The sequence below is a fragment of the Balaenoptera ricei genome, chromosome 7 (assembly GCF_028023285.1).
Source record: "Balaenoptera ricei isolate mBalRic1 chromosome 7, mBalRic1.hap2, whole genome shotgun sequence".
Lineage (NCBI taxonomy): Eukaryota > Metazoa > Chordata > Mammalia > Artiodactyla > Balaenopteridae > Balaenoptera > Balaenoptera ricei.
This window is the reverse complement of record NC_082645.1, coordinates 61419545-61445355: the sequence shown is the minus strand read 5'-3', so window position 1 is coordinate 61445355 and position 25811 is coordinate 61419545. Positions and strand designations below refer to the sequence as shown.

At 39.2% G+C, this 25811-nt stretch overlaps 1 protein-coding gene across 5 annotated transcripts in view; it reads right to left on the bottom strand.

Annotated features, from left to right (window-relative positions):
• The window catches only part of MAP3K20 (mitogen-activated protein kinase kinase kinase 20), a 166575-nt gene that overhangs the window by 128813 nt on the left and 11951 nt on the right, over positions 1 to 25811 (bottom strand). For 2 of the 5 annotated variants that reach the window (XM_059928113.1, XM_059928115.1), the window contains exon 2: positions 24327 to 24519. In XM_059928113.1, coding sequence (XP_059784096.1) covers positions 24327 to 24485 — 159 coding nt within the window. In that variant the 5' untranslated portion in view covers positions 24486 to 24519. Of the gene's footprint in view, positions 1 to 24326; positions 24520 to 24687; positions 25074 to 25811 lie in introns of those variants that run through there. The other 3 variants (XM_059928112.1, XM_059928114.1, XM_059928116.1) reach the window with 3 other exon arrangements.

Genomic DNA, 25811 nt, shown 5'->3' with positions numbered 1-25811 from the left:
GTAAAGAACCCTGAACAGCTAAGGTTTTGGCTGAGGGAAAAAGGAAATCTGGAACAAGCAGAGGAGGAAGGAAGCCAGAAATCATGACTAGTTACAGAAATGAGGATTGTAAATGAGGATGGGAGGAGCTTTGTGTATTTTTCCCTTTGCTTGTTATCTATATAATTATATCTATATCTGTATAATATATGTACACTTACTTGTGTATATTAACTATTTCTTTCTTATCTCTTTTTCTTCTTATTTTTCCCTAGCTTATGGAGGTGCCATTGACAAATAAAAATTGTATATATTTAAGGTGTACAACATGATTTTTTTTTTTTTTTTTTTTTGGCTGTGCTATGCGACGTGCGGTATCTTAGTTCCCTGACCAGGCATCGAACCCATGCCCCCTGAATTGGGAGTGCAGAGTCTTAACCACTGGACCGCCAGGGAAGTCCCCAACATGATGTTTTGATATAAGTATACATTATAAAATGACTACCACAATCATGCTAATTAACATATTTATCAGCTCACATAGTTACCTTTTGTGTTGTATGATGAGAACACTTGAGATCTACTCTCCTAGCAAATTTCACATTATTATTACTAGTCACCATGCTGTACTTTAGGTCTCCAGGACCTAATTCATCTTATGACTGAAAGTTTGTACCTTACACACAACTTCTTTATCCATTCATCCATCAATGGACACTTGGGTTGCTTCCATATCTCAGCTTCTGTGAACAGTGCTGCAATGAACATGGGAGTGCAGATATCTCTTTGAGACAGTGATTTTATTTCCTTTGGATATATACCCAGAGGTAGGACAGCTGAATCATATGGTAGTTCTATTTTTAATTTTTTGAGGATCCCTCCCCTATAACTGTTTTCCATAGTGACTGCACCCATTTACATTCTCACCAACATTGTATGAGGGTTCCCTTTTCTCCACATCCTCGCCAGCACTTGTTATCTTTTGACTTTTTGCTATCAGCCATCCTAACAGGTGTGAGATTATATATCTCATTGTGGTTTTGATTTGCATTTCCCCGATGATTAGTGATGTTGAGCATCTTTTCATATACCTGCTGGCTATTTGTATGTCTTCTTGGAAAAACGTCTATTTCCCCCATGTTTTATATGCAAGTTGTTAGGGGTTAACTTTATGATTTAGTCTTTAGGTAACAGAGTATTCAGTGAGACTACAATGGAATTTGAGGAGAGATTAATAAGGTCAGCAATGGATACAATGACATTTGGGAGTGTGTGTCTCCTTATTTTGGGGGAAGGGTGAAAACTTCTTCACTTGTACAAAGGACAGGTGCTCTTGATTGGTAAAAGCACAGAGTTGTTTCATTATTATATGGAAGTTCAAATGTGCATAGACATTGTACACAGAAGCTGAGTAGCCAACGGGGTGAACTGTGCCAGTTACCAATTAGTTGCTTCTCAGCACCATATCTGTTGTTTTATCCTGCCTTATGATACTGGAGACAGACCCTATAAACATTTTTCTTTTGCCAGCTGGCACAATGTTAGGCTGTCAATAAAGGGCACTGGAGAGTCACTGCAAGACATGACAGAGGAGGGGCCTTCCCTTCCTGTTTCCTGTGTGATTTTCTCCCAGTGGCTACGGTTGCCAGTAGCATATGCGACACCCAATGTTACTCACCCTCAAGTGTTTTACTGGCACCTCAGTCGACCAGCTTCAGCCTGCCAGCTCCCCAGCAGGTGGCTTCCTACACACCAGCCGTGGTACCCCTGAGAACCATCACTGGAACCCCAGCGGATGGCTTCTTGTGAACCAGCTCCAGACTGTGACACCACAGCAAAACCCTCCACCACCCAGAAGCAGCTACATGCCCTCCAATGAGGTCTAAATTTCTCTCCCAAGTCTGTTCCTCCCTTTGGTATTCTTCCTAGGTTCAGAGGGAGTAGCTGCTCCCTACCTTTGCTATTCTGATATTCTTTAGAGACTTTTACTAGTTAATAGTAGTTGACCTTTCGCTAGTTAGTAATTTTAATATTGAGTTTTCACTGTTCAAATTACTGGTGTAGTTTCTGTTGCCTGATTGGACCCTGACTGATATAATCTACTGTTTTGTACTGAGGCATCTCTTATATCATGGTATTACCCACTGGACAGGACCTACTAACCTTACAAATGGTACGTTTTTCAAACTTAATTACCATTATTTTGATAATATTTTAAGTAAATAACAGGAAGAAGCTGCAATTTCTTGAATAAAGAAGACAGTTTGAAATCAAGCCCTACATATATGATGATGTAGATGCAAAAAATGATGGTGAACAGACATAACTACTACCAACTTCTAAGTCAGGCCTTGCCATTAAGGACTTCCTCCCTTTTAAGGAAACTAGTCTCTGTCAAACACAATCTCCATTCCCTGCTTTATACTGTAAAATCACTGATTCCAGAACAAGGTCTTGTGAAAACCTAAGGGAGAAAGTGTGTGGGTGTGTTTGTGTGTGGGTGTGTTTGTGTGGGTGTATGTTTGTGGCTCCTGAGTATTCACGGACACAGAGATCAAAATTAGACACAGTCAACCCAAGGAACCAACACATAAAATATTTATAGGTTACTTTTTTTACTTGCTGCTTTTCTAAATTGCTTCTCCACCACAAGCCCATAACACGGAGCCAAGAATCTGGAAATACTTTCAAAAAACTAACAGGTCCATAAAACTCTGTGGTCCCCCCGAACCAGGCTCATTAATGTTACTAACTAATATCAGATCTCATTCTTTTGGGCACATCTATTTAAATAAAGATTTTTAACTCCTTAAATGTAAACAATTCAATAAACTAAGAAATATTCTGACTTGATTGGAAGAAAATAGAATTACAAAGAGAAAAGAGATGAAACATAATTAATCTTAAGGTCTACTATTGTACATGGCTAGATTTCTCCAATTGTAAAACAGCGGGAGCAAAAAGAGCTGGCTTCAGATAATATGCTTTCAGGTCCCAAATTTTCTGATTCTAATTGTATAAAGTACAGATAACCCCTTGGGGTGAGTCTCCTGCTGTACCAGAGATTTATTTTATTTTATTAAAAAAAAATTTTTTTTTTAAATTTTTTTAAATTTATTTTTTGGCTGCATTGGGTCTTCATTGCTGCACGCGGGCTTTCTCTAGTTGCTTCTCTTGTTGCAGAGCATGGGCTCTAGGTGCACGGGCTTCAGTAGTTGTGGCTCATAGGCTCTAGAGCGTAGGCTCAGTAGTTGTGGTGCAAGGACTCAGTTGCTCCGTGGCATGTGGGATCTTCCCAGACCAGGGCTCGAACCTGTGTCCCCTGCACTGGCAGGCGGATTCTTAACCACTGCACCATAAGGGAAGCCCCCCTTACCAGAGATTTAGATACCGTACTCCTGTTACATCTCTCCATTGACCACTCCCTCAAGCATCGGCCACCCCATTCCCACCCTCTTTACCTTGACAAATGGCAGGTACTTCACTCTAATTGAACAGAGAAGGCCTTTATATATAACTTAGATGTTTTCCTAACATACCTCAGGGGAGAGTGCCTCTGGTATTAGATGCCACAAGAGATTAACAAAAATTTCCATAGCCAAAAATGATTTATGGGGGGCTTCCCTGGTGGCACAGTGGTTGAGAGTCTGCCTGCCAATGCAGGGGACACTGGTTCGAGCTCTGGTCTGGGAAGATCCCACATGCCGCGGAGCAACTGGGCCCGTGAGCCACAATTACTGAGCCTGCGCGTCTGGAGCCTGTGCTCCGCAACAGGAGAGGCCGTGACAGTGAGAGGCCCGCGCACCGCGATGAGGAGTGGCCCCCGCTTGCCGCAACTGGAGAAAGCCCTCGCACAGAAGCGAAGACCCAACACAGCCAAAAATAAAAATAAAAATAAAAATAAATTTAAAAAAATGATTTATGACTGTTGTCCCACTCAGAGACATTTTCTAGATGAGCACTCCTTTAACCTACCCTAACATCTGTCCTATCCTGTATTGTGTAATCTTGGACATTATTAACCAATTCTTGTGCAATTAAGGATATTGAGGTTACAATTTTATTGTAAAAAATAGAATTTTATTAAGTAAAAATTTTATTAAGAAAATAAATAGCAAAATAGTTGAGGCATATAAGAGCCTTGGTATTATTTTCATTTATGGGTAAATCATCAAGGAGCCAATTCATATAAAATTTTATCTTTTTATTGCTACAAACTTCATCATTTTAAAAAAACTCTCTCATCAGTGAAACAAAAAATTAAATATATCAATGCACTTAACACTCCTCATATTTGGGGAAAAACTTCCAAAAGAGGCAGAAGCCTTTAAATGGAATGGAAATGTCTGCAAATATAATATTTTACTATGCATAAAATGTTACATGTTTTATTTCTTTTGCTATCATAGAAGCAAATCAGTAAAAACAAGAGTAATATGCACAGCCTGATCGTTCCAGAATCTTCAAAGGAAGATTTGTTTTTTCAGAGTAGCTTTCCTTACAGAGATAACTGAGGACAGGAGAGAGAGCTTCATGTGGAGAAAGAAAATGGAAAAGAGACAGTGATCTTTTCATTATCACTGTTCTTGGTTTTCTTCTCATTCCTTTATTGCCACATAGGACAGAAACCAAAGAGTCACTCCATTAACACTTTGCCACATAAAAATATAATCCATGTCTACAGTTTGGGAACATGAATGGAGATAAGGAAGGTACTGCTATCAAATCAGAAATAATTCAGGAAATATGATATTTGTAGTTTGCAAAGCTGCTTCTTGCTTAAAGATACATTTCAGCTCATGACTTTTACATTTTGTGTTTTTGTATTGGTACTTTACATTTCTGTGCTAAAAGTCCATTCCAAGAACAGAGTTCAGTACGTTTTATTAGGGAAAAAAATCAGTGAGGAAGTTTAAAAGTTTACCAAGAACATATCCCTTCTTCATAAGAGGCACTCTTGGCATTCTTAAGAGATTCAGCTTAACATTCCTTAGTCCTTCAGATATACTTCACAGATAAATTTTTTAACAGACTAATTCTTCTTTTTATTTTATTGATTGCATTGTTAAATACTAATGAAAATTGCATCTTACTAAATGAGGCATAATTATAAGATTATAGTACTGATCTTTACTAAATCTTTTAGAATTAATACTCCCAAATGAGCCTTGCCCTCATCAAAGAAGTCATCAGTGTCACCACTCAACAACAGGACCCAGTTTGCTTCTTTATCAAGGAAGCTAGAAATCTGGATTTTCATATAAAATCATCTAAATTTTAAATGTTGACAATGAACTTTTTAAAATTAAAATACTGTGTGGACAAAACACAAAATACCTGTACGACAGAAATACCCACGAACTACCAGTTGGTATCACGTTTAACAGTGACAACCCTGATGGATTAACACACAGCTGTACACAGTGGAGCTGCCCTCTCCACCTCCCCAGTTCCCTCCACTTCCCATCATGCTGACTTTACTCCTTTAGATTACCGTATGTAGACTCGGCAGTTTGCAGCCCTGATTTAAAACTACAGGCCCTGCGATTCCATTAGCTGGGTTCCTGAGTGTTATAAACATTTGTCCTCTGATGGCAGGTTTAATTTTTGACACAGTCAAAAGTTATTAAAACTAAACCTGTGAATACATATGTTAATGTCATTTGCCCATTAAGAAAAATACTGAACACTGAGCAAGGTGATGCACAGATGCACAAAGCCATTGTCTCTGTCTTCAAGGAATAGGTCAAGGAGATAAGAACAAAGGGATTTAACGGGATTAAAGAGGTGAACACTGAAATAAGTGCATGGTGGGAAACCTGCAGGCCTGGAGGCAAATGAATCCAAAAGGGAGTGCTGAGGTTGGAGAATAAAGGCTAGATGCCGTGATAAGGGTGAAGAAAAGCAGAGCTGCTGAAGACTGGGTAAAATAAATTACGGGCAGAGAAGGGAAGCTCAGGCTTGCTATTTTGAAGGCAGAGCAGTTCTAAGCTATGAGGTTTTACCCATAAGTGGCTGAAGGGAAGTGGAGCTAAAAGCCATGCAAATGGTAGTGACAGAAGTCTGCAGTCGGTTCAAGGGTCCTTAAAGTGGATGCCAAATTCACTCAGGATGGTTGATGGTCAAAGACAGGACAGAAACAATAACTGAGGCAGGTACTGAAATCAAGGAAGACAGGAATGTGTGCAGCATGAAGTGGTTTAAGTAAGTTGTATGGAGAGAGAGTCCATGAAGAGGGGTGGTAGCAAATGAGAAAGCAGGCTGATTTTCTTATACGGCTTATGGACTGATTCAGTCAACGAGGACACCACTTACTTGGATTTATAAGTTGTATACAAAAAAAGGACTTTGTTTCTTTTTAAAGTTAAAAGGTTATTGGACTTCCCTGGTGGCGCAGTGGTTAAGAATCCACCTGGCAATGCAGGGGACACGGGTTCGAGCCCTGGTCCGGGAAGATCCCACATGCCACGGACCAACAAAGCCCGTGCGCCACAACTACTGAGCCCGCGCGCCTAGAGCCCGTGCTGTGCACCAAGAGAAGCCCCCGCAATGAGAAGCCTGCGCACCTCAACGCAGAGTGGCCCCCGCTCACCGCAACTAGAGAAAGCCCGTGTGCAGCAACAAAGACCCAATGCAGCCCAAAATAAGTAAATAAATAAATTTATTTTTAAAAAAAGTTAAAAGGTTATTAATTTTACTTATTATGCCTCACTTATTACTGAATCAAATTAATATCTTAAAGGGAAGAGGATTATCAAACATTCCTTTAGAGAAGACAAATATATCACACCCCACCCACCCTACCCCACCCCACAACTAGATTTCCTAATATACGAGGACAAGAGAGACATTTACTGTATCAAATGAGGACCAAAACTGAAAGGTAGTTTTCATTAAAGAAAAAAATTCTAAAGTGTATTTCTGAAAATGTATTATAGAAGTATCTTATGAACATAGACAATTCAGCTAGGTGAGTTGAAAGAACTGTACAGAGGGGCTCAAAAAGAGAAATAAAAAATGTAGGAAAGGTTTTTGTTTGTAGGCACAAATGGCGGGCCCCTCCAGCTGGCTGTGAGCGCTCTTACCCAAGGCTGATAAGGTCACAGGCTGCTCTGTCTGTTTTCTAAACTCCTCTCTGAAGGAAAGAGTTAATGGAGAATCTGCCTCTCCTTCTCTGCAGGCTGTGCTAAGATAAACAGGTGTGAAATGTTTTTCTCTGTTTATACGTAGTTCTTAAAAAGGGAAATTTCTTCCTAACTCATCCTGACAAATGGCTGTGGGTAAACATTCCAGAACCTTTATGAATTTGCTAAAACAAAAAGAAAAAAAAATCCACCATAATAAAGGAAAAAACACATTTCAAATACCACCCAAGTACTGGTTATGTGTTCTTTACAAGTTTTCACCTACAGAACTAATACAGATTTCTCCCCCTTACAATTACCAAATCTGGAGCAAGCTAGAAACAAAGGCAAAATTCTAAAGCCCTGTTGGTTAGTAATCAAATGTTCTATTTGTTTTCCTAAGGAATACTACAACATTAAGATGTCAAACCCAAAGAAATGTACAATATTTTAACTTAAAATGCCTGCAGTGTTTCTTCAGCTATCAACTCATACCCGGAGAGACTCTTAAGTAGAATTCATGTTACTTTATACCACGTGTATGCAGAACTTCATGACAGCAAAGAAATTAAGGGGAAAAAATTAAGATAAACAAGGAGATTAAAAGTGAGGGCCATGGGTAATTCCCTGGTGGTCCAGTGGTTAAGACTCTGTGCTTTCATTGCTGAGGGCCCGGTTTGATCCCTGGTCAGGGAACTAATCCCACAAACCGTGTGGCATGAAAAAAAAAAAAAATTTGGATGCCATCAATGATACTCTAGGGGAGTTGAAGCAGAAAATACCAAAAGCATATGAGTATATTTTCAAGGTATTTTCATGATTTAAAACTAAACAGGGGGTGAATTGCCCATGTGTACAAAACTGACAAATCATAAAGATGTTTTTCCTGTCTCCATGCTATAAGATTCCATGTATTTGGTTAGCTTTGTTTTTTTTTTCTGATTATAAAAGTAGCATATGCTCACTGTTTCCCATTTTTCATGGCCATATACAACTCTTAACACATACGCATGTGCCCTTTTCCAATTATTTCCTTAGAACAAGTTCTTAAAAGTTAGAGTGATGGATCAAATAGCATTTCATTTTAAGACTTCTGTCAGTCTCCAAAACTGCCCTCCAGCAGGCTATGCCATTTTACACTTCCACCGAAAGTCTAAACTTCCCTAGACCTTCCCTCATCTTCTGACAGGAGCTGGCTCTCCTCTGCAGCTCTCCCAATGACAGCTAGTCTGTCTCTTTCAGCACTTGCTCCATGGGGCCTGGAGGGGAACAAGGTGTCCTCCTGGCTCCTCATAACCGTTTCCAGACAGCTCTCCCTCCCCTCCCTAAAAGCTGAATCTATGTCATTAGATTGCATCATCCATTATCCTTTACAGTTGCCAACATTTACCAGTTCCAGAGAGCTCCCTTTCATTGCTTGATGATTTCAGCTCCTAGCTTACTGCCATTTTCTCCAATTACAATTCTTGTCTCATAGTGTAGGAATGTTTACATGCACATAAATGAGCCTCGGACACTTGTCCTCTCAAGTCCTTGAACTCTGCTGCAACAATCTAATCCTTCAACGCACCTCAGTAGCACATTCTTTTGGTCACACCCTAGACCCTGTATGACCAGCAACTGTACCGTCCGTAATCCAAAATCCACCCATCCCACTTCTTATATTTCCTGCTCCCTCCTTCTAGTACCTGGACTCCAGCAATCCCTCGCCTTACAATCACCAGTTCCTGTATCTTTTCATGCCACTCCCTTCCCGGATGTCTTCCTTCCCCTATTCCCCTCACTTAAATTCCATGGCAATTCATAGAATCCTTCCCTTAAATCCATCCTCAACTCCTCTGTCCTGCTTTTACTTCACTTTACTCAGGAAAACCACAATCGTGAATAAATCCGATGTTCTATTTACTCCACTCCTGTACGTGGTGAGCTGAATATGCCTGGAGAAAACACACACCCTTATCGGTACTCAGCAACCAACTACATTTCCCTATTCCAGCGGTTCTGAAATTTTTGGCATATAGACACTAATTGTTCCAGCACCATTTATTGAAAATATGATCCTTTCTTCATCATTTCATCCTCATCTGAACTGCCTTGGGACCTCTGTCAAAAATCTATTGACCAGGGCTTCCCTGGTGGCGCAGTGGTTGAGAATCTGCTTGCCAATGCAGGGGACACAGGTTCGAGCCCTGGTCAGGGAAGATCCCACATGCCGCGGAGCAACTAGGCCCGTGAGCCACAACTACTGAGACTGCGCGTCTGGAGCCTGTGCCCCGCAGCAAGAGAGGCCGCGACAGTGAGAGGCACGCGCACCGCGATGAAGAGTGGCCCCCGCTCACTGCAACTAGAGAAAGCCCTCGCATAGAAACAAAGACCCAACACAGCCAAAAAAATTAAAAAAAAAAAAAAAAAAATCTAATGACCAAATATGTGTGGGTCTATGTCTAGACTCTCTGTTCTGTTCCACTGTTCTATCCATACATCTTGACACCACACAATGTGGAAAACTGTAGCTTTATAGTAAGTACTGATATAAGGCAGTAGCATAAGTTCTCCAACATTGCTCTCTTTTCCAAAATTCTTTTGGCTATTCCAGGTCCTTCGCATTTCCATATATGTCTTATGATCTGCTTATCAATTTCTACCAAAAGCTGGCTGGTGTTATGGTTGTGATTGTATTGAATATATAAATCAATTTCAGGAGAACTGACATCTTGACATATATTCTGACCTATAAACATAGCATATCTCTCCATTTATTATGTCTCATTTCTCTCAGCAATGTTTTATAGTTTTCAGTGTAAAGATACTGCACAATTCTTTTGTTAAGTGTATCCTTCAGTATTTCATTTTTTTTTTAAATAGAACTTTATATTTTAGCTGTGCTACATAATACATAACTTATCATTTTAACCATTTTAAGTGTACAATGTATTAAGTGCATTCACACTGTTGTGCAACCAACACCATTAATCTATTTCCAGAATTTATTCACCATCCCAAACAGAAACTTTATACCAATTAAACAATTCCCCATTCCCCACAGCCCCTAGTAATCACTATTCTACTTTCTGTACCTGAATTTGCCTATTTTAGGTATCTCATATAAGTAAAATCATACAATATTTGTCCTTTTGTGTTTCGCTTATTTCTCTAAGCATGATGTTTTCACGATTCATCCACGTTGTAGCATGTATAAGAATTACACTCCTTTTAAAGGAATGAATACTATTTAATTGCATACATACACCATATTTTGTTTATCCATGCATCTGGTGATAGACATTTGGGTTATTTCCAATTATTTCATATTTTCGTTGCATTACAGATGGTATTTTTTAGATGGCTAATTCCTTCCTTGGTTCATTGCTTGTATCAAAAATGAACTCTTGATCTGCTCTCACAAACCTGCTCCACCCATGATGGCAGACACATCCTTCCATGTCCTCAGTGCAAAACCTTTGAGACTTCCTTGACTACTTTCACACAGCATGTCCAGTGAGCAAATCTGGTTAGATCTGTCTTTAAAATATACCCCAAATTCAACCACTTCTGACTGCCACCAGCGCAACCTTCCTGGGCCTAGCCACAAACATCTCTTTGTCTGGATTATAATTTAACCGGTCTTTCTGCCCCTGCCCCCCATATGGTCTTTTCTCAGCAGAGTAACCAGAGTAGTCATATTAAAATGTAAGTCATTTCACTTCTCTACTCCAAAGCATTGAACTGCTCACCATTTCCTCCTGATTTAAATCAGAAGCTCTTACAATTGCCTACAGGCCCTATCCCATTTGGCCTTGTTACCTCTCTGGCCCCATTTCCTGTCTCTCCCCCCCCCCCCCCCACTCACTCCACTCCAGCCACAACGGCCTCCCTGCTCTTCCCCACACACCAGGCACGCTCCCACCTGGCATCTGCGTGTTCCCTCTGCGTGGACTGTTTTACCCCCGTGTAAGCACATGGCTCCATCGCTTACTCCAGGCATTTACTCAAATACCACCTTCTCAACGAGGCCCACCTAGACCAGTCCATGTAAACTGGCAACACTAGCCCCACACCGGTGCTCCTGATGCCCCGTACTCTGCTCTCTGTTTTTCCTCACTTTTTTAATATAAACTTTTTATTTTGGAATAATGTTAGATTTACAGAAAAGTTGGAAAGATAATGCAGATCATTCCTCTCACCCTGCTTCCCTTAATTTTAACATACTGCATCACCAGGATACATGTATCAGAACTAAGAAACCATTATTGGTACATTACTATTAACTAAACTCCAGACGTTATCTGGATTTCACCATTTTTAACACCGATGTCTTTTTTTTTTTTTTTTCTGTTCTAGAATCCAGTGCAAGATACTACATTACGTCTGGTCATCATGCCTCAAATCTCTTCTGGACTGTGACAGTTTCTCAGTCTTTTTGTTTCTCAAGACCTTAATAACCTTGAGGAGTACTGGCCAGGTATTTTGTAGAATGTCCATCATTTTGGGTTTATCTGATAGTTTCCTCACGACTAGAATGGGGTTATGGGTTTGGGGGCAAGAGGACCACAGAGATGAAGTGGTTTTCTCATCACATCGTATTGGGGTTATGGGCTGGCAGCACGGCTTAACACTAACGATATTAACCCATGTCATCTGGTTAAGGTAGTGTTTGCCAGCTTTGTCGATCGTAAAGTTACTAATTTTTTCTTTTCTCTACCCTAATTTTTGGAAGTGAGTCACTAAGTTCAGCCCATATTTAAGAGGCGTAAGGGTCTTTACAATGTTTTAATATACCCTTTAGTTAGTTGTTTCATTTCCCACATTTGACGGTAAAGCTCTATAAGGACATGAATTTTTGCCTGTTTATTTTATTACTGATGTGGCTCCAGTATCTAGAATAGTGCCTGGCATGTAATAAATATCCAATATTTTTTTGATGACAGAATACAGAAAAGGAGATTTCCTACTGATCTGTGTAGGTCATAGTCTCCTACAGCATCAATTGTGCATCTGCCCACCTAGAAAGGTATGTCCCAGGAAAAAAAAATCACATATGTCATTTACTCTGAGGTGTTACTAACATGTTTCTTTTCTCAGTGGTATTTGCAGTTTTATTAGGGTAAACAATCTTAAAGAATGAAATTACAATGCTAAAATTTGATGCATTAGCAATAGGATTAAATAGAGAATATATGTAAACGGCTTGGAATAGAGGCTGTCAATACCAGGAACTCAGGAAATGTTAATTTGCTTATATTTCCTTACCCTACATTCAGGTTTGGGAGATTTGGGGGGTATAGAGGGTCTTCCTTGGAATCTCAAAAACATGCTTATTCTACCTGCTAATAATCTTAAATAGTTTTTGAAAAAAGGCAGAGTATACATTTTTAATGCTCCATACCCCCAAATCCAGTTAATATTAATGTCTTGATCACTTACTAGATCTGTTCTTGGTCTGATCTGCACTTACAGTATGTCTAACTGGAATCAGAATTTCCCACATATCCTCCCTGTTCTGAGACCAGTACCCTGGCCTTAGCCACAGTTCCCAAGTTTTTCCCAAAGAAGAATGTAGGTTGCACTTCGAGGCCTTATTTTGAGGTTAAGAAACTATCCTGAGTTTTGTTTTTTTTTTAATTTATTTGGTTGCACCCGGTCTTAGTTGCGGCAGGCGGGCTCCTTAGTTGCAGCACGTGTGTTCCTTAGTTGCAGCTCACGGGCTCCTTAGTTGCAGCCGGTGGGCTCCTTAGTTGTGGCTCACTGGCTCCTTAGTTGCAGCTTGCCGGCTCCCTAGTTGTGGCATGTGAACTCTTAGTTGCAGCATGCACGCGGGATCCAATTCCCCGATCAGGGATTGAACCTGGGTCCCCCGCATTGGGAGCTTGGAGTCTTAACCACTGTGTCACCAGGGAAGTCCCTATCCTGAGATTTTTAAGGGAAAAAAGTTCTCCACTTTCACAACTTTAAAGATTTGGTCAGCAGCTAATTAGTTCAGGAGAAGTTAGTTTAGATGTTAACCAAACTATGTATTATATTTTAAAATACCCATCCAATGATTAAAATAAAATGAATACATACTTCTTAAGATAGGCTCTACGACTATAGTTCCAATAACAGAAGCAATTGTTTCCCACCAAAGGATGCACTATTCTGCATGTTTTTAAAACGTAGTGAGTTAAATGGATTTTGTTCATTAATTGCTTAATATAATCTGTCTTCAAAAGCAGATCGGCCGTGTAGTCCCCTCCTTCTTGAGCAGAGCCTGCACACTCACCAGACATTTCCACCCTTAACAGTGTAGCTGCTGTAATGTAGCTAATTTTACCAAGTGCTATTCTCCTAAAGAATAGTATCAGGGGTAGAAGTCATATTTTTAAGTCATTAAGACTCCAACGGTCTCATTTCATTTAGGACACCTTAATTTTTCTCAGGTCATGAATCATGAACATCAGATATTAACACTGCTAAGAAAAAGCATCTTGGATTCCTTTCTTGGAAACATGTTAAAAAAACAAACCAGTTAAGAACCATGGCCAGGAAAATCCTGCCTAACAGCCATAGAACAGAACCTTTCATTCAAAGACAAACTAATTTGTTAAGAGCTCAAAAGATCAGCCAAACATGGAGAAGAAAAGGCTAGGAATGAAGTAGACTAGGAATGCAGGCTGTTCTTTTCCGTAGATTCAGGAAGAGCAAAACCTTTCTGGAAAATCTTACAAAAGAGGAGAAAGTTGAGATATGATTACTAGGTTTATTATTTTATTCACTCCCTACGCATTTATTGATTGCTTATGGTGAGTTGGGTACAATGCAGAGCTTAGAAAAAAAGATCAATCAGATACAAATCTTGTGTTCAAGAAGCAGACATATGGAAGGAAGTGGGTAAGATTTGTTCTGTATGGCCCCAGAAAAAGAGACCAGTATCCATGGCTGGAAGTTACATTATAAAGAACTTTCTAAGAATTAAACTGTTGCAAAATTGAACAGCCTGCAACTCACATGTCATCAATGGCAGCCTTCAAACAGAAACTGGTTGTCCTAACCAGGAGCAGGAATCAAGCATCAGTGAAAAAAAAATTGATAAGATGGTCTCTGTCTTAAGTACTTTCATGAGAGTGACTTCCTGTCTTCACTAGAAAGCAGAGAAGAAAACTACACACCTTTTTAATACCCAAGTGACATAATTCTATTCTGAAGACTGAGAATTAATCATATCTACTTTAAAACTATCTGAAATTCAGGTAGCTCTTCCTCTCCTCCAATTTTTCAGTTTTTTAATTGTTCTCTCTATATTAGGCTTTGTGTTTCTCAAAAATCCAATTCGTGCTTCGTACTATTTTTCTTCTAGCAGCAAGAGCCTAGCTTTGTATAACACCAGTTAGTCAGGATATAACAGCTTTACTGGAATACATTCATTGGTTTGATTTCAGCACAATATTTACAGGATGGCTGGAAAAAAATTATTAACTAACTGAAATGTTTATTGCCTAATATACTGAGATCAATAATAACTTTAATGAAAAGCTGAAATAACTGTTGTAATATGTAATGTTACATATGGCAAATTGAAAAAACCTCCACATGCAAGTAAATATGTAATCTAACAAAGTTTTGAAAGGATTAAAAAATTTTTAAATGACTGAGAAGCAAAAATAAGAAGGATAGGGGCTTTTTCTTGAAAATAAAACACTTATACAGTCGCATAAGTGATCTGAAAATATCCTAGAATGATGTTTGTCTTAATGTAACTGCATTTCACATAACATGATAAGAAAATTATTTATAATTCAGGTAATTTTCTAAATTCCTCTTGGTCCCAGGGGAAGCCATTCCTACAGCTTTTCCTCAGTGTAAGGTTACCTCTCCACAAGGTTTGTGTTACCTTCAGATATATCAGTAGTATACGCTTACTCGTGTAATTTACATATTTGTTCAACATGTGTCCAATTTTCTTTTTTAAATTATTTGTTTATTTATTTATTTATTTTTGGCTGCATTGGGTTTTCGTTGTTGCACGCGGGCTTTCTCCAGTTGAGGCGAGCAGTGGCTACTCTTTGTTGCAGTGTGCAGGCTTCTCATTGCAGTGGCTTCTCTTGGTGTGAAGCACGGGCTCTAGGCGCGCGGGCTTCAGTAGTTGTGGCGCATGGGCATGTGGCATCTTCCTAGACCAGGGATCAAACCCGTGTCCCCTGCACTGGCAGGCGGATTCTCAACCACTGCGTCACCAGGGAAGTCCCTGTCCAATTTTCTCTATCTCTTTATAGCAGTTCACTTTGGGGTGTCTTAGATTATAAGCTCCCAGTAACAGAAATGTCTCATAGAAAAGAGCTGAGTGATGGATAGCTGTTTTATATATATACCTTTGGAGTGGTGACTACATTAATGATCAAATAAAATGATTCATTATTTCATTATTTTAAACTGCTTATTCTCTAATTCAAAGTGATGATTTATGTATGTAGTACAAAATCAAAGCATGGCATAGCGAAATGCTTAAAATTCCTTAAGTGGAAATGGCATGACAGTCTAAAAAAGGTACAAAAGCAAAGGAATTTATAAAAATCAAACCAATAGCTAAGAGTACTATGTAGCTGTAGTATATTTTTTTAAAATTATTTTATTTATTTTTGGCTGCGTTGGGTCTTCTCTGCTGCATGCAGGCTTTCTCTAGCTGTGGTGAGCGGGGGCTACTCTTTGTTGCGGTGTGCGGGTTTCTCATTGCGGTGGCTTCTCTCTGTTGCGGAGCAGGGGCTCTAGGCACGCGGGTTTCAGTAGTTGTGGCACGCAGGCTCAGCAGTTATGGCTCGCGGGCTCTAGAACACAGGCTCAGTAGTTGTGGTGCACGGGCTTAGTTGCTCCACGGCATGTGGGATCTTCCCGGACCAGGGCTCGAACCCGTGTCCCCTGCATTGGCAGGTGGATTCTTAACCACTTCGCCACCAGGGAAGCCACTATGTAGCTGAATGCAAGTGGTACAGTGACACAGTTGACACAGTAAAGACAGATGTGCTCTATCCTCTTCCTAGCTCAAAGAGAGTAAATGAAGAAAACGTAGATACATCCATACAGGATATCTTTCCTGGATGAGAATGAGAGGGACATCTACAGCGACATGATCCCAAGAACAAATACTTGACTCTGAGAAAGGCACAGTGCTAGGTGCTGTGAGACAGGTAAGAAGCGTGCTGTTCATATTAGCCAGGTTACTTAACCTCTCTGAGCCTTAATTTCTGATCCATCAAATGGAGATTATAATCTTGTAACACAGCTGTGAAGAGGAAGAGGGCAAGGATGGAAAGCCCCTAACCAAGTGATCAGCTCACAGTGGTAGTTGTACTTGGTACAGTGATGACGACCAGGATGGTGACAGCATCAGCAACAAAGGCAATGGCTAATGGCTGTTCTTGCCCTCAGAGAGTCCTCACCAGGGATGCTGCATACACTTGTGTATACATGCTTGCCCTTCTGCATTCATGCTGAGCCTTGCCATGGATTTTTCCTGCAGACTGTAAGTGTGGCCTCTGACCCCTTCTCAACGTAGGTTCTAGGAACCAACAAATTGAAGTTTTCACAAAACATGACACTTATCTGCTATCCTGACTTTAGAGCATGGTTGTGAAGATATAATTGAGGTTCTAGGAACCAACAAATTGAAGTTTTCACAAAACATGACACTTATCTGCTATCCTGACTTTAGAGCATGGTTGTGAAGATATAATTGAGGTTCTAGGAACCAACAAATTGAAGTTTTCACAAAACATGACACTTATCTGCTATCCTGACTTTAGCGCATGGTTGTGAAGATACAACTGAGGTTCTAGGAACCAACAAATTGAAGTTTTCACAAAACATGACACTTATCTGCTATCCTGACCTTAGAGCATGGTTGTGAAGATATAACCGACAGTTAACAGTCACCCAAGTCTTCCTCTGTGTCAGGCACTCTTCTAGATGTTTTATACGTGTTAAGTTCTCTAATCCTCTCGACAACCCTGTGATGGAGGTACTGTTATTAGCCCCACTTTTCGGATGACAAGACGTGGCATGTTCACGTGAAACGTTAAGTGGCTATCCCTTACAGTAATTCTAGAGCCACAAGGCAGTTTTAATCACATGTCAAATTAGTTGTATGGGTGCTAACTGGTATAAATTCAAAAGAAAAAGAGAAAAATTATGCTTGTGTGATCTGAGAACGTTTCACAGAGAAGGAAGAAATTAAGGCTGAAGAATGAGTAGCACCTGCTCAGGCAGAGAAGACAAAGGTATTACAGGTGAAGGAAAGAATTTGGACAAGGTTACAGAAATGGGAAAGCAGGATGGAAGAACAGCTGGACCGGGCTGGGGAGTGGGGGGAGAAGGGAAGGTGGTTTCAGGTCAGAAAATGAAAAACAAAGCTGGAAAGTCAGGTGAGAACCCCAGTGGAAAAGGTTTGGAATCTCAGGGCATCTGCCTGAGTTCCTTATGCCCAAGGACATTGCCAAGCAGGGCCTGCGCACAGGTGGTCACCTGAGCACGGTGAATTTAAGGGTCTCGAAAGCCTCTAACAACAACAATCTCTCCACTACCAGTTTCACCAAGTACCTGAAATTCCAAACTGGAGTTAACATACTGATCGTCTGTATTTGACATGATTGGCTAGGTTCAACCTAAAGCTCCAGTGAGCATCAGAAACACCTGGGAAGCCTGTTACAGCACAGATTGCCAAGCCCCACACCCCAGAGTTTCCGACTCAGTCGGGGTGGGGTGAGGCCCAAGAATTTGCATTTCTAACAAATTTCCAAGTGACGCTTGATGCTACTGGTCCAGGGGCCACACTTTGGGAACCACTGACCTAAAAGAATAGACTGCAGAATGGGTAAATTCTGATCGCAGACAGAAAAATTCTGCGTGGGGTTATCTTAAATAATAACTCACATTCCTACAGTTACAGCAAAGGCAATAATTCATTAATAAAAAGTCAGCTACAGAACTGCAAAGAAGAGGAAAAAGGGTCTCTCAGGAGTTAATAAAATGACAACAACATTAACTAGTCTTCTAGTGAAGCATTAATTGCTGTCATGTTGATAAAGTCTGTATAATAAAAGGTCTTATGTTTAGTTTTGCGTTCTGTGTCAATTTCAAGAGTGTATTTTCTATCTCACACGGGTATCTCCCCCTTTATATAAAAAGCTACTGAGAGCTCCTGTTCTTATGGTCAGTTTTGATATTTTGATCTTCTCTCTTTACCTATAAATATTTATACTGTGGGAAAGTTTTGAAACTTGAATTTATCTGGCTTTCAACATTTCTACAACAGTCAAATTTGGTAGGAAAAAAGATTTTTTTAAATAAAGGGAGTGGGGCCTTGCAAAAGTCAAGGCAATTGAAGAAAGGGCCTCATATTTCACCTTTTGAGGATTCTGCTTCCTTTTCATTCTTTTGGTGAAATAAAAAGGAATCATGTTTCCTTCATATCTCATACTTCAATCCGGTTTCCTACTCTCAGTTAAATATCAACAAATTTCAAGTTAACACAAATGCTTGCAGGTTTCCATCTCTCCGACAGAAAAAAGTACCAGGTACAGACATGCCTGGTTCATGCTGTGAAGCTGATGAACCACTCGTGTGGGGACTGCTCTCCTCTGGGTACGTGGTTGGAAAGAGGGCACTGGGCTCCAGTGTCTTCCTCTGCCCTCGCCAATCCCTGCTTCAATTTCTGCCTAAGCAGTTTGGTTTGATCTCAGCTCATCTGGAATTTACCAAAAAGACACAATAATGGCTTCTTTTCTTACCTTCGGTATATGCCCTTAAGACCATATTATTTTTTTCCTGTTGAAAACTTCTTTTTGTAACAAAAAATAAATAGTGCTCTGTAAGTAAATCTGCAACCAACAAAAACAAGCTAAATTACCACTGAAAAACCTGTAGCACTGCTATGAGAAAGCAACATAGAAGTAAACATTAAACATTTTGAAAGCACATATTGAGACTGAAAAATTTGTGATTTGTGACATACTAAAGAGGTTTATAAAACTTAATTCACTTGAACATCCTTAGAAAGTGACAAAGGTTGTCAGAGCTATGATTTTTTTGAGTTTTTTTCCTGTAAATATATGGGTTACACTGCGTTTACATTTGTCAAAACTTAGTGATATGTGTATTTCATTGTATGTAAATTTTACCTTAAAAGAAAAGAGAACTGCAAACACATAATGAACTCTGGTAATGATATGCATGCTAAAGTATTTAAGGGGAAACTACTGACACCTGCAGCTTATCTTGCAATGCATCAAAATGGATTGATGGATGGAAGAATACATAGACATACATGTGATAAAGCAAGTACTTATGTTAATAACAGATCCTAGATGGCAGACATACAGATGTTCATTTTTACCCTTTCAACTTTTCTTCATGTTTGAAAATTTTCATAATAAAGTGTTATGTTCTTAAAAAAGAAATATGAGATCATCATAGAAAAATATGAAAAACGGAAAGTATAAGAAAAAGAAAAACACCACACAGACACCTGGGATGATATTATATACCTTATTTTGTAACTTTTTTACCACTTAGCAATATATTATGAGCATTTTCCTAGCTCTTTAAGTATTCTTCCAAATGCAATGGAATTCCATTATACAGATGTAGCATAATTTTTTTCATCTTTATTGATGTATAATTGACAAGTAGAATTGTAATATATTTAAAGTATACAACATGATGATGTCAATATACATATGTATATTGTGAAAGGATTCTCAAGATCAAGTTAATTAACACAACCGTCATCTTTCACATTTACTTTTTTGGGAGGGTGGTAAGATGTAACCTAATTTAAAAGATAATTTGTTGCAGGACACTTGAGTTGTTTCTAATTCTTCATTATTTATTTGAGATAAGCAACCTATTATATCCTTCTTCCTGCATATCTCTGATTACTTCCTTAGGATGAAGTCCTAGAAGTAAAATTTCTGGCTCAAAGGACGGAAACATTTTAATATTTTTGATATATTTTGCTAAACTCTTCTCCAAAACATGTATCAATTTACATTTCTAACAGGAGTGTATCACAGATCATAGCTATCCAGATGTATGATATTAAAATTTTAATTAAATGCTCCCATAAATAAAATTTATCTATAACCATTCTTTCTCCCAGAAGAACAAAGGCTCTTTTTAAAAGAGTCTACAATAAGCAAACCTAGTACCCAAATCTTGGTTTCTAAATATCATACTCCCAAATCAGGTACCCTGAATCAGGGCTTCCTGAAGAAATACCTGACTCCAGGAATGGAACTAACTGAGGCTGGAACATCTTTTTGTGCCAGGGAGTATGAAAAGGCTAAAAAAATGATGAAGAAGTATCAAAAAGACATAGGAGCCAAATTTAAGGACTCCTACTTGCTAAATCGGGGACAATTTAAGCATGAAAGTGAATAACGATAGTAATGAACTATAACATTTTGAATTTGAAAAAGAATCCGTAAGTCTACAATGAAGCAATAAATGAATGAATGAATGAATGAATATGTGAAAAGTAAGGAAACAAGGAAGAAAGGCTCTCATTTATGCTAGAACCTTTTGCTTTCTACACAGTAACTGTCATAATAACATTTGATTCGAACAAGAATCGCCAATGGATGCTAAAAACATTGTGTAGTGTTTGTTGAGGGAAGATGTTTACATAACCTCAAAGTATCTACCAATAGCTTAATTATTAATTACAAAGAGAAAACAGGTATTTTACTGGGGAGATATTGAGTGAGTCCCTCTTAATCAAGGGTTCAAAATTAATATCACCTATAATGGGACAAACTGACATCGGAGGTCTTCCATTAAGACACGCCAGGGGCACATGTCCTACATAACATTCCTACCAAAACTACATAACTTTAAACTAGGCAAGAGGGAGGGAAAATCAGATAAAGTCCAAATGAGGGACATTCTACAAAACTTTCCAGCACACTTCAAAAATGTCAAAGTGTAAAAGACAAAGAAAGGCAGAGAAACTGTTACAGATTAAAACAGACTAAGTAGATATATCACTAAATGCAGTATGTCAGCGGTCCCCAACCTTTTTGGCACCAGGGACCAGTTTCGTGGAAGACAACTCTTCCACAGCCTGGGGGTGGGGGGGAGTGGTGGGGGGTGGTTTTGGGATGATTCAAGCGCACTACATTTATTGTGCACTTTATTTCTATTATTAGTATATCAGCTCCACCTCAGACCATCAGGCATTAGATCTCGGAGGTTGGGGACCCCCCTGAAGTATGTGATCCTGGACTGGAACCTGGGTTGGGGAAAAAAATGCCATAAAAAGCCATTACTGGGACAATTGGCAAAATTTGAAAATAGACTCGTATAATAGGTAAAAGTTTTGATAGTTGTATTACAGTTGTGTTCTCGGGAGAAGCTAAAGTATTTAGGGATAAAGGAACATAGCATCTGCAATTTACTCTCATGTTCAGTAAAAAATAAAATATGTATGAATATGTATAAATCAATAATATATAAAGAGAAAGCAAATGTTGCAAAATGTTAATTAGTTGTGATTCTAGGGGAAGGATATGTTAGAGTTCATGGTACTATCCTTGTAGTTTTTCACTAGGTGTAAAAGATTTTTAAAAATGAAGTTTTACAAGATATGGAAGCAACCTAAGTGTCCATCAAAAGATGAATGGATAAAGAAGATGTGGTATATGTACACAATGGAATACTACTCAGCCATAAAAAAGAATGAAAATTTTGCCATTTGCAACAACATGGATGGTCCTAGAGGGTATTATGCTTAGTGAAATAAGTCAGAGAAATCAAATACTGTTGCTATCACTTATATGTGGAATCTAAAAAATAAAACAAATGGATATTAAAAAAATTAAGTTTTAAAGAACTACCAAGATTTTAAGTAAATGCCATTTTTCTAAATCAGAAAAGTAACATATACTCACTAAACTAGAGGTCTACAAATAAAGCAAAAATAAATATCATTCCTCTATACTCTCACATAAGCAAAGTTAGGGTTTTGAATATATTTTCTCCACCTTTCACAAAACATATATTTAATCAGATATTAGGTCATTCTTAAAGAGTTCCATGAGCGAGCTACAAACATATTAGTAAATGTTCCATCACTTCTAAAATTCATTGGCAAAAATGACCAAGTGACACAGGACTGAATCTATAAATTGGAAAAAATCCAGAGCTTATTACCTTTATCTTTTCACTGGGAAAACATCTAGCCACCAAGGCAATAATACATAGTTCATAAAGTATAACAAACATTTACATAAGAAATGCATATTTCCTTTCCAATAACTGCCAACCCCTAGCCAAAATTATTTACATCTTAAACACATGTTAAGTCAGTAAGTGTGGGGATGCTTTGCAATAACTTACCGTGTCTCTTTATCACTGACAGTCACTGATTAAATCAAGCCCCAAAGCTGAAACTGAGTTTCTGTTTTTCCTACTTAGAAGTTTATGAGGTATGCTCCTGCAGTTTACTGTAATCAACTCCAATTCTGAATGATACTCAGGTTAAATATCTACACAAGAGCAGGATTTGGCAGTTTCCAGTTCCTGCTTTCACCCCTGTGCTTTCCTATGTCATTTTCCTGGCTTTGTCAAAGACAGTAAAAAAAGATATTGGGTATGGATGGGGGTGGAGTGAATGGGTTGCAATTATTGTCTTCCTGTCAAAATCTATTTCATGTCTCATAAAGTCTTTCTCACATCCAACAATCACACAAGAACATGTTCATTGTACAGAAGTTGCATGATGCTTAAAAATATTAGCATACTTATACACTTCTTTGAATATAAATTTGATGGAACTGGTTTATTTTCTGTTCTTAGCTGGTCAACTAGAGGTTTCAGAGTTAAAAAATGGAGAACAGGGGGTCTGATCTGGATTTCACCTGCCCCTATTGGGGCAGCTTAACATGTTTCTCAAAGCTCTATTTCCCAACCTACAGAATGGGTACAATAATGCTTGCCTGTAAAGGGCTTAAGAGTTCACTAGATAAAAAAAGCTAGGTTCAAGTCCAGAGTAAGAAATGGCTACTATTATTATTATTATTTGGCTACTATTTAAAAAATTCGTTGATCAAGAAATGAGGGGAAGGAAACTTCTTCTACATAGTGCCCTTAGGTTTGGGGCACACATTGGCTTTAAAAGCTATCACTTCTTAATGCTTTCCACAACCTACAGATACACCAAGGCAGACATATCTTAGTCCTTCTGACTTGGCTTCAACAATCGGAAACACAGATGGTGATCACACAGTCACACAGCAGTGCTGGGATGAAATGCCACATAGTGCTTTCCATTTGGGTTTCCGTCTCCAATCAATTGCTATGGTTCACTGGCAGCGGTTAATGAAAAAAATGAAATCATTCAGGGAGATGAAAAGATATTTATGGAAAAGTTCACTTCAAAAAGATATTGAAAAGAACAATAATAAGTCAAAACAGGACATAAATAGAAATGACCAAAGCAAACTCCAGAGGGTAACTATTAAAAGTTATCAATGCCCTGAGCCCCTGCAGGTCAGCTCCACAAGTAGCTTTATTGTGGAGTTTAGGTACCAAACTGAATGTGGGGATGATGTGTCACTTTCCTAAGAAAGATAAAGGGCCTGTGTATAAGTTTTGGGCTTGACTAGGACCAGCACAAATCCCAGACTCTGAAAGTTAAGACCTTTTTCCCATTTTACAACTAGGCCAGCTCTCTGTCTAGCATCTTTATTAAACAAAGTCCACCACTTTGGGCTTCAAGTAGAGGTGAAATGCAAGAAGCTGGTATTGCTTATATTTCAGTAGAAAAATAATGCTTTTTGTTTTTCAAAAGACAACTCCTGAGGACCACAAAATAATGGACAGAAAATGGAAAGGGGATGAAAACTTTACACACTACTCTTTACTGACCCCTCTTGGCTGACCCAGGGAAAAGCCTGAAGGCTGGGAAGGCCTGAAAGCTCACCTCCCCTGGAGAGAGAGAGCTCAGAGAACATTCGGTCTTTCACGCCATGGAAAGAAATCCTCAGTTCAGATGACCCCTAGTAAAATTCAACCCTACAGCACACGTGGCATTGATTGCTATTTATGGAGTTCCCAGAATGGAAACTGGGAAACGGCCTCATGGATCAACCCCAAAGGCTCTGCTAGGTCCCTGGCGGCCTGTGACCTCTGACTCTAGGTTGAAAAGCTTGCATAAGCGCTATCGCGACCACTTCTGATAGCAGGAAAAGACCTTACCTCTTTCTCTATCTTGAGTAGCTTCTTTACAGCCACCTCCTTGTCCTGTGATATCCATTTGGCTCGATAGACACTCCCAAAACTTCCTCCACCGCAGTTTTCGAAAAACTGCAAGTCATCAAATTTAATTTGCACAAAGGAGGTACCGAGAGACGACATCTCATAATGACAAAGTATTATACTTCCACAAAATCTATAGAGGGAAAGGAAAAGAAAGTTGGATTAGAAACATATTAGAATGAAACCTCTGTATTCCACTTTAGCTAACGTATACCAAGTCCTGCAGCACTTCCAGAAAGGGCCTGATGACTTAGGAGGAAGGAAAACAAGAGTATAAGCAAATCAACATGAAAACACTTACCCTGGCAGCCCATGCAAAATTCAACAGCAACTTGTCCAGACTCTGAAACACAGCTGTCCGCAGAGAAATGGCTCAGATTCCCACCCCCCCACCGACAAAGCCTGCAGCACCACTTCCTGCACATCCCAAGCAGCTCTGCCTAAAGGCTACTGTGTCACCAGGTCTCCTACCCCAAAGCCCCAACAAACGGGAAGCGTGCCCTCAGCAGCAGGCTTGCACAGCTCTTCTGGCATCTGAGGCACGCCATCTCCCCGTGTTGTACTCACTTCACACAAAATATACATAACCTAAGCATCTGAGCATGCTGGCACAGGAGGGCCCAGATGCTGCAAACTGAACGCGCATTCAGTGTTGGGATTCCAAAAGCAAGCGGTCAGCTTCGGGATGAGAGAAGAGCTGGCCAAGTGTTTTGCAGAAGTGGCTCCCTGGGTTGTATCCTGGAGCAGAACTTAATTAAAGAGCAGAAAATTTGCCCTTGATTACAAAATATATTAAGTCATCCAGAGAACTCTGCCAAGAATGTTTTTAAAAAAATATTATGCTTGTTTCCAGAGGAACTGATTACCTCTCCCAGAGATTATTACAGTGATATTTCCTGCAGTCTAAGGAGTTTTACTATTCTCCAGGTAAGGGGTCATTCTTCACACCCTATACCAAACCATAGATTAGCAGGAAAAACAAAACAAAAACACACAAACAAGAAAACGAACGTCTAAAATTTTGAACCTGCATGAAAAGCAGATGGATAAAAAAGTTTGTATACATATTCTTCCCAAACTATAAATCAGAATCTTATAATGAGGGAGCAAAAAGACGAATCCGTATGTACAGGACATTCTACAAAACAACTCCCCTGGGCTCCTCATAATTGTCAATGTCATGAAACATTAAAAAAAAAAAAAAAGCAGAGAAACTTACAGCACACAGAGGACTTAAATATGATGACTAAATGCAATGCATAATCACTGACTAGATTCTGGATCCCCCCCCCCAAAACTACAGAAGTTATTAAGATTTTAGGGAAATTTGAATATTAACTATATATTAGATAATATTATTTTATCCATGGCAAATAATGGTATTTTGGTTTTGTAGAAGGATGTCCTTGCTTTTGAAAGATATAC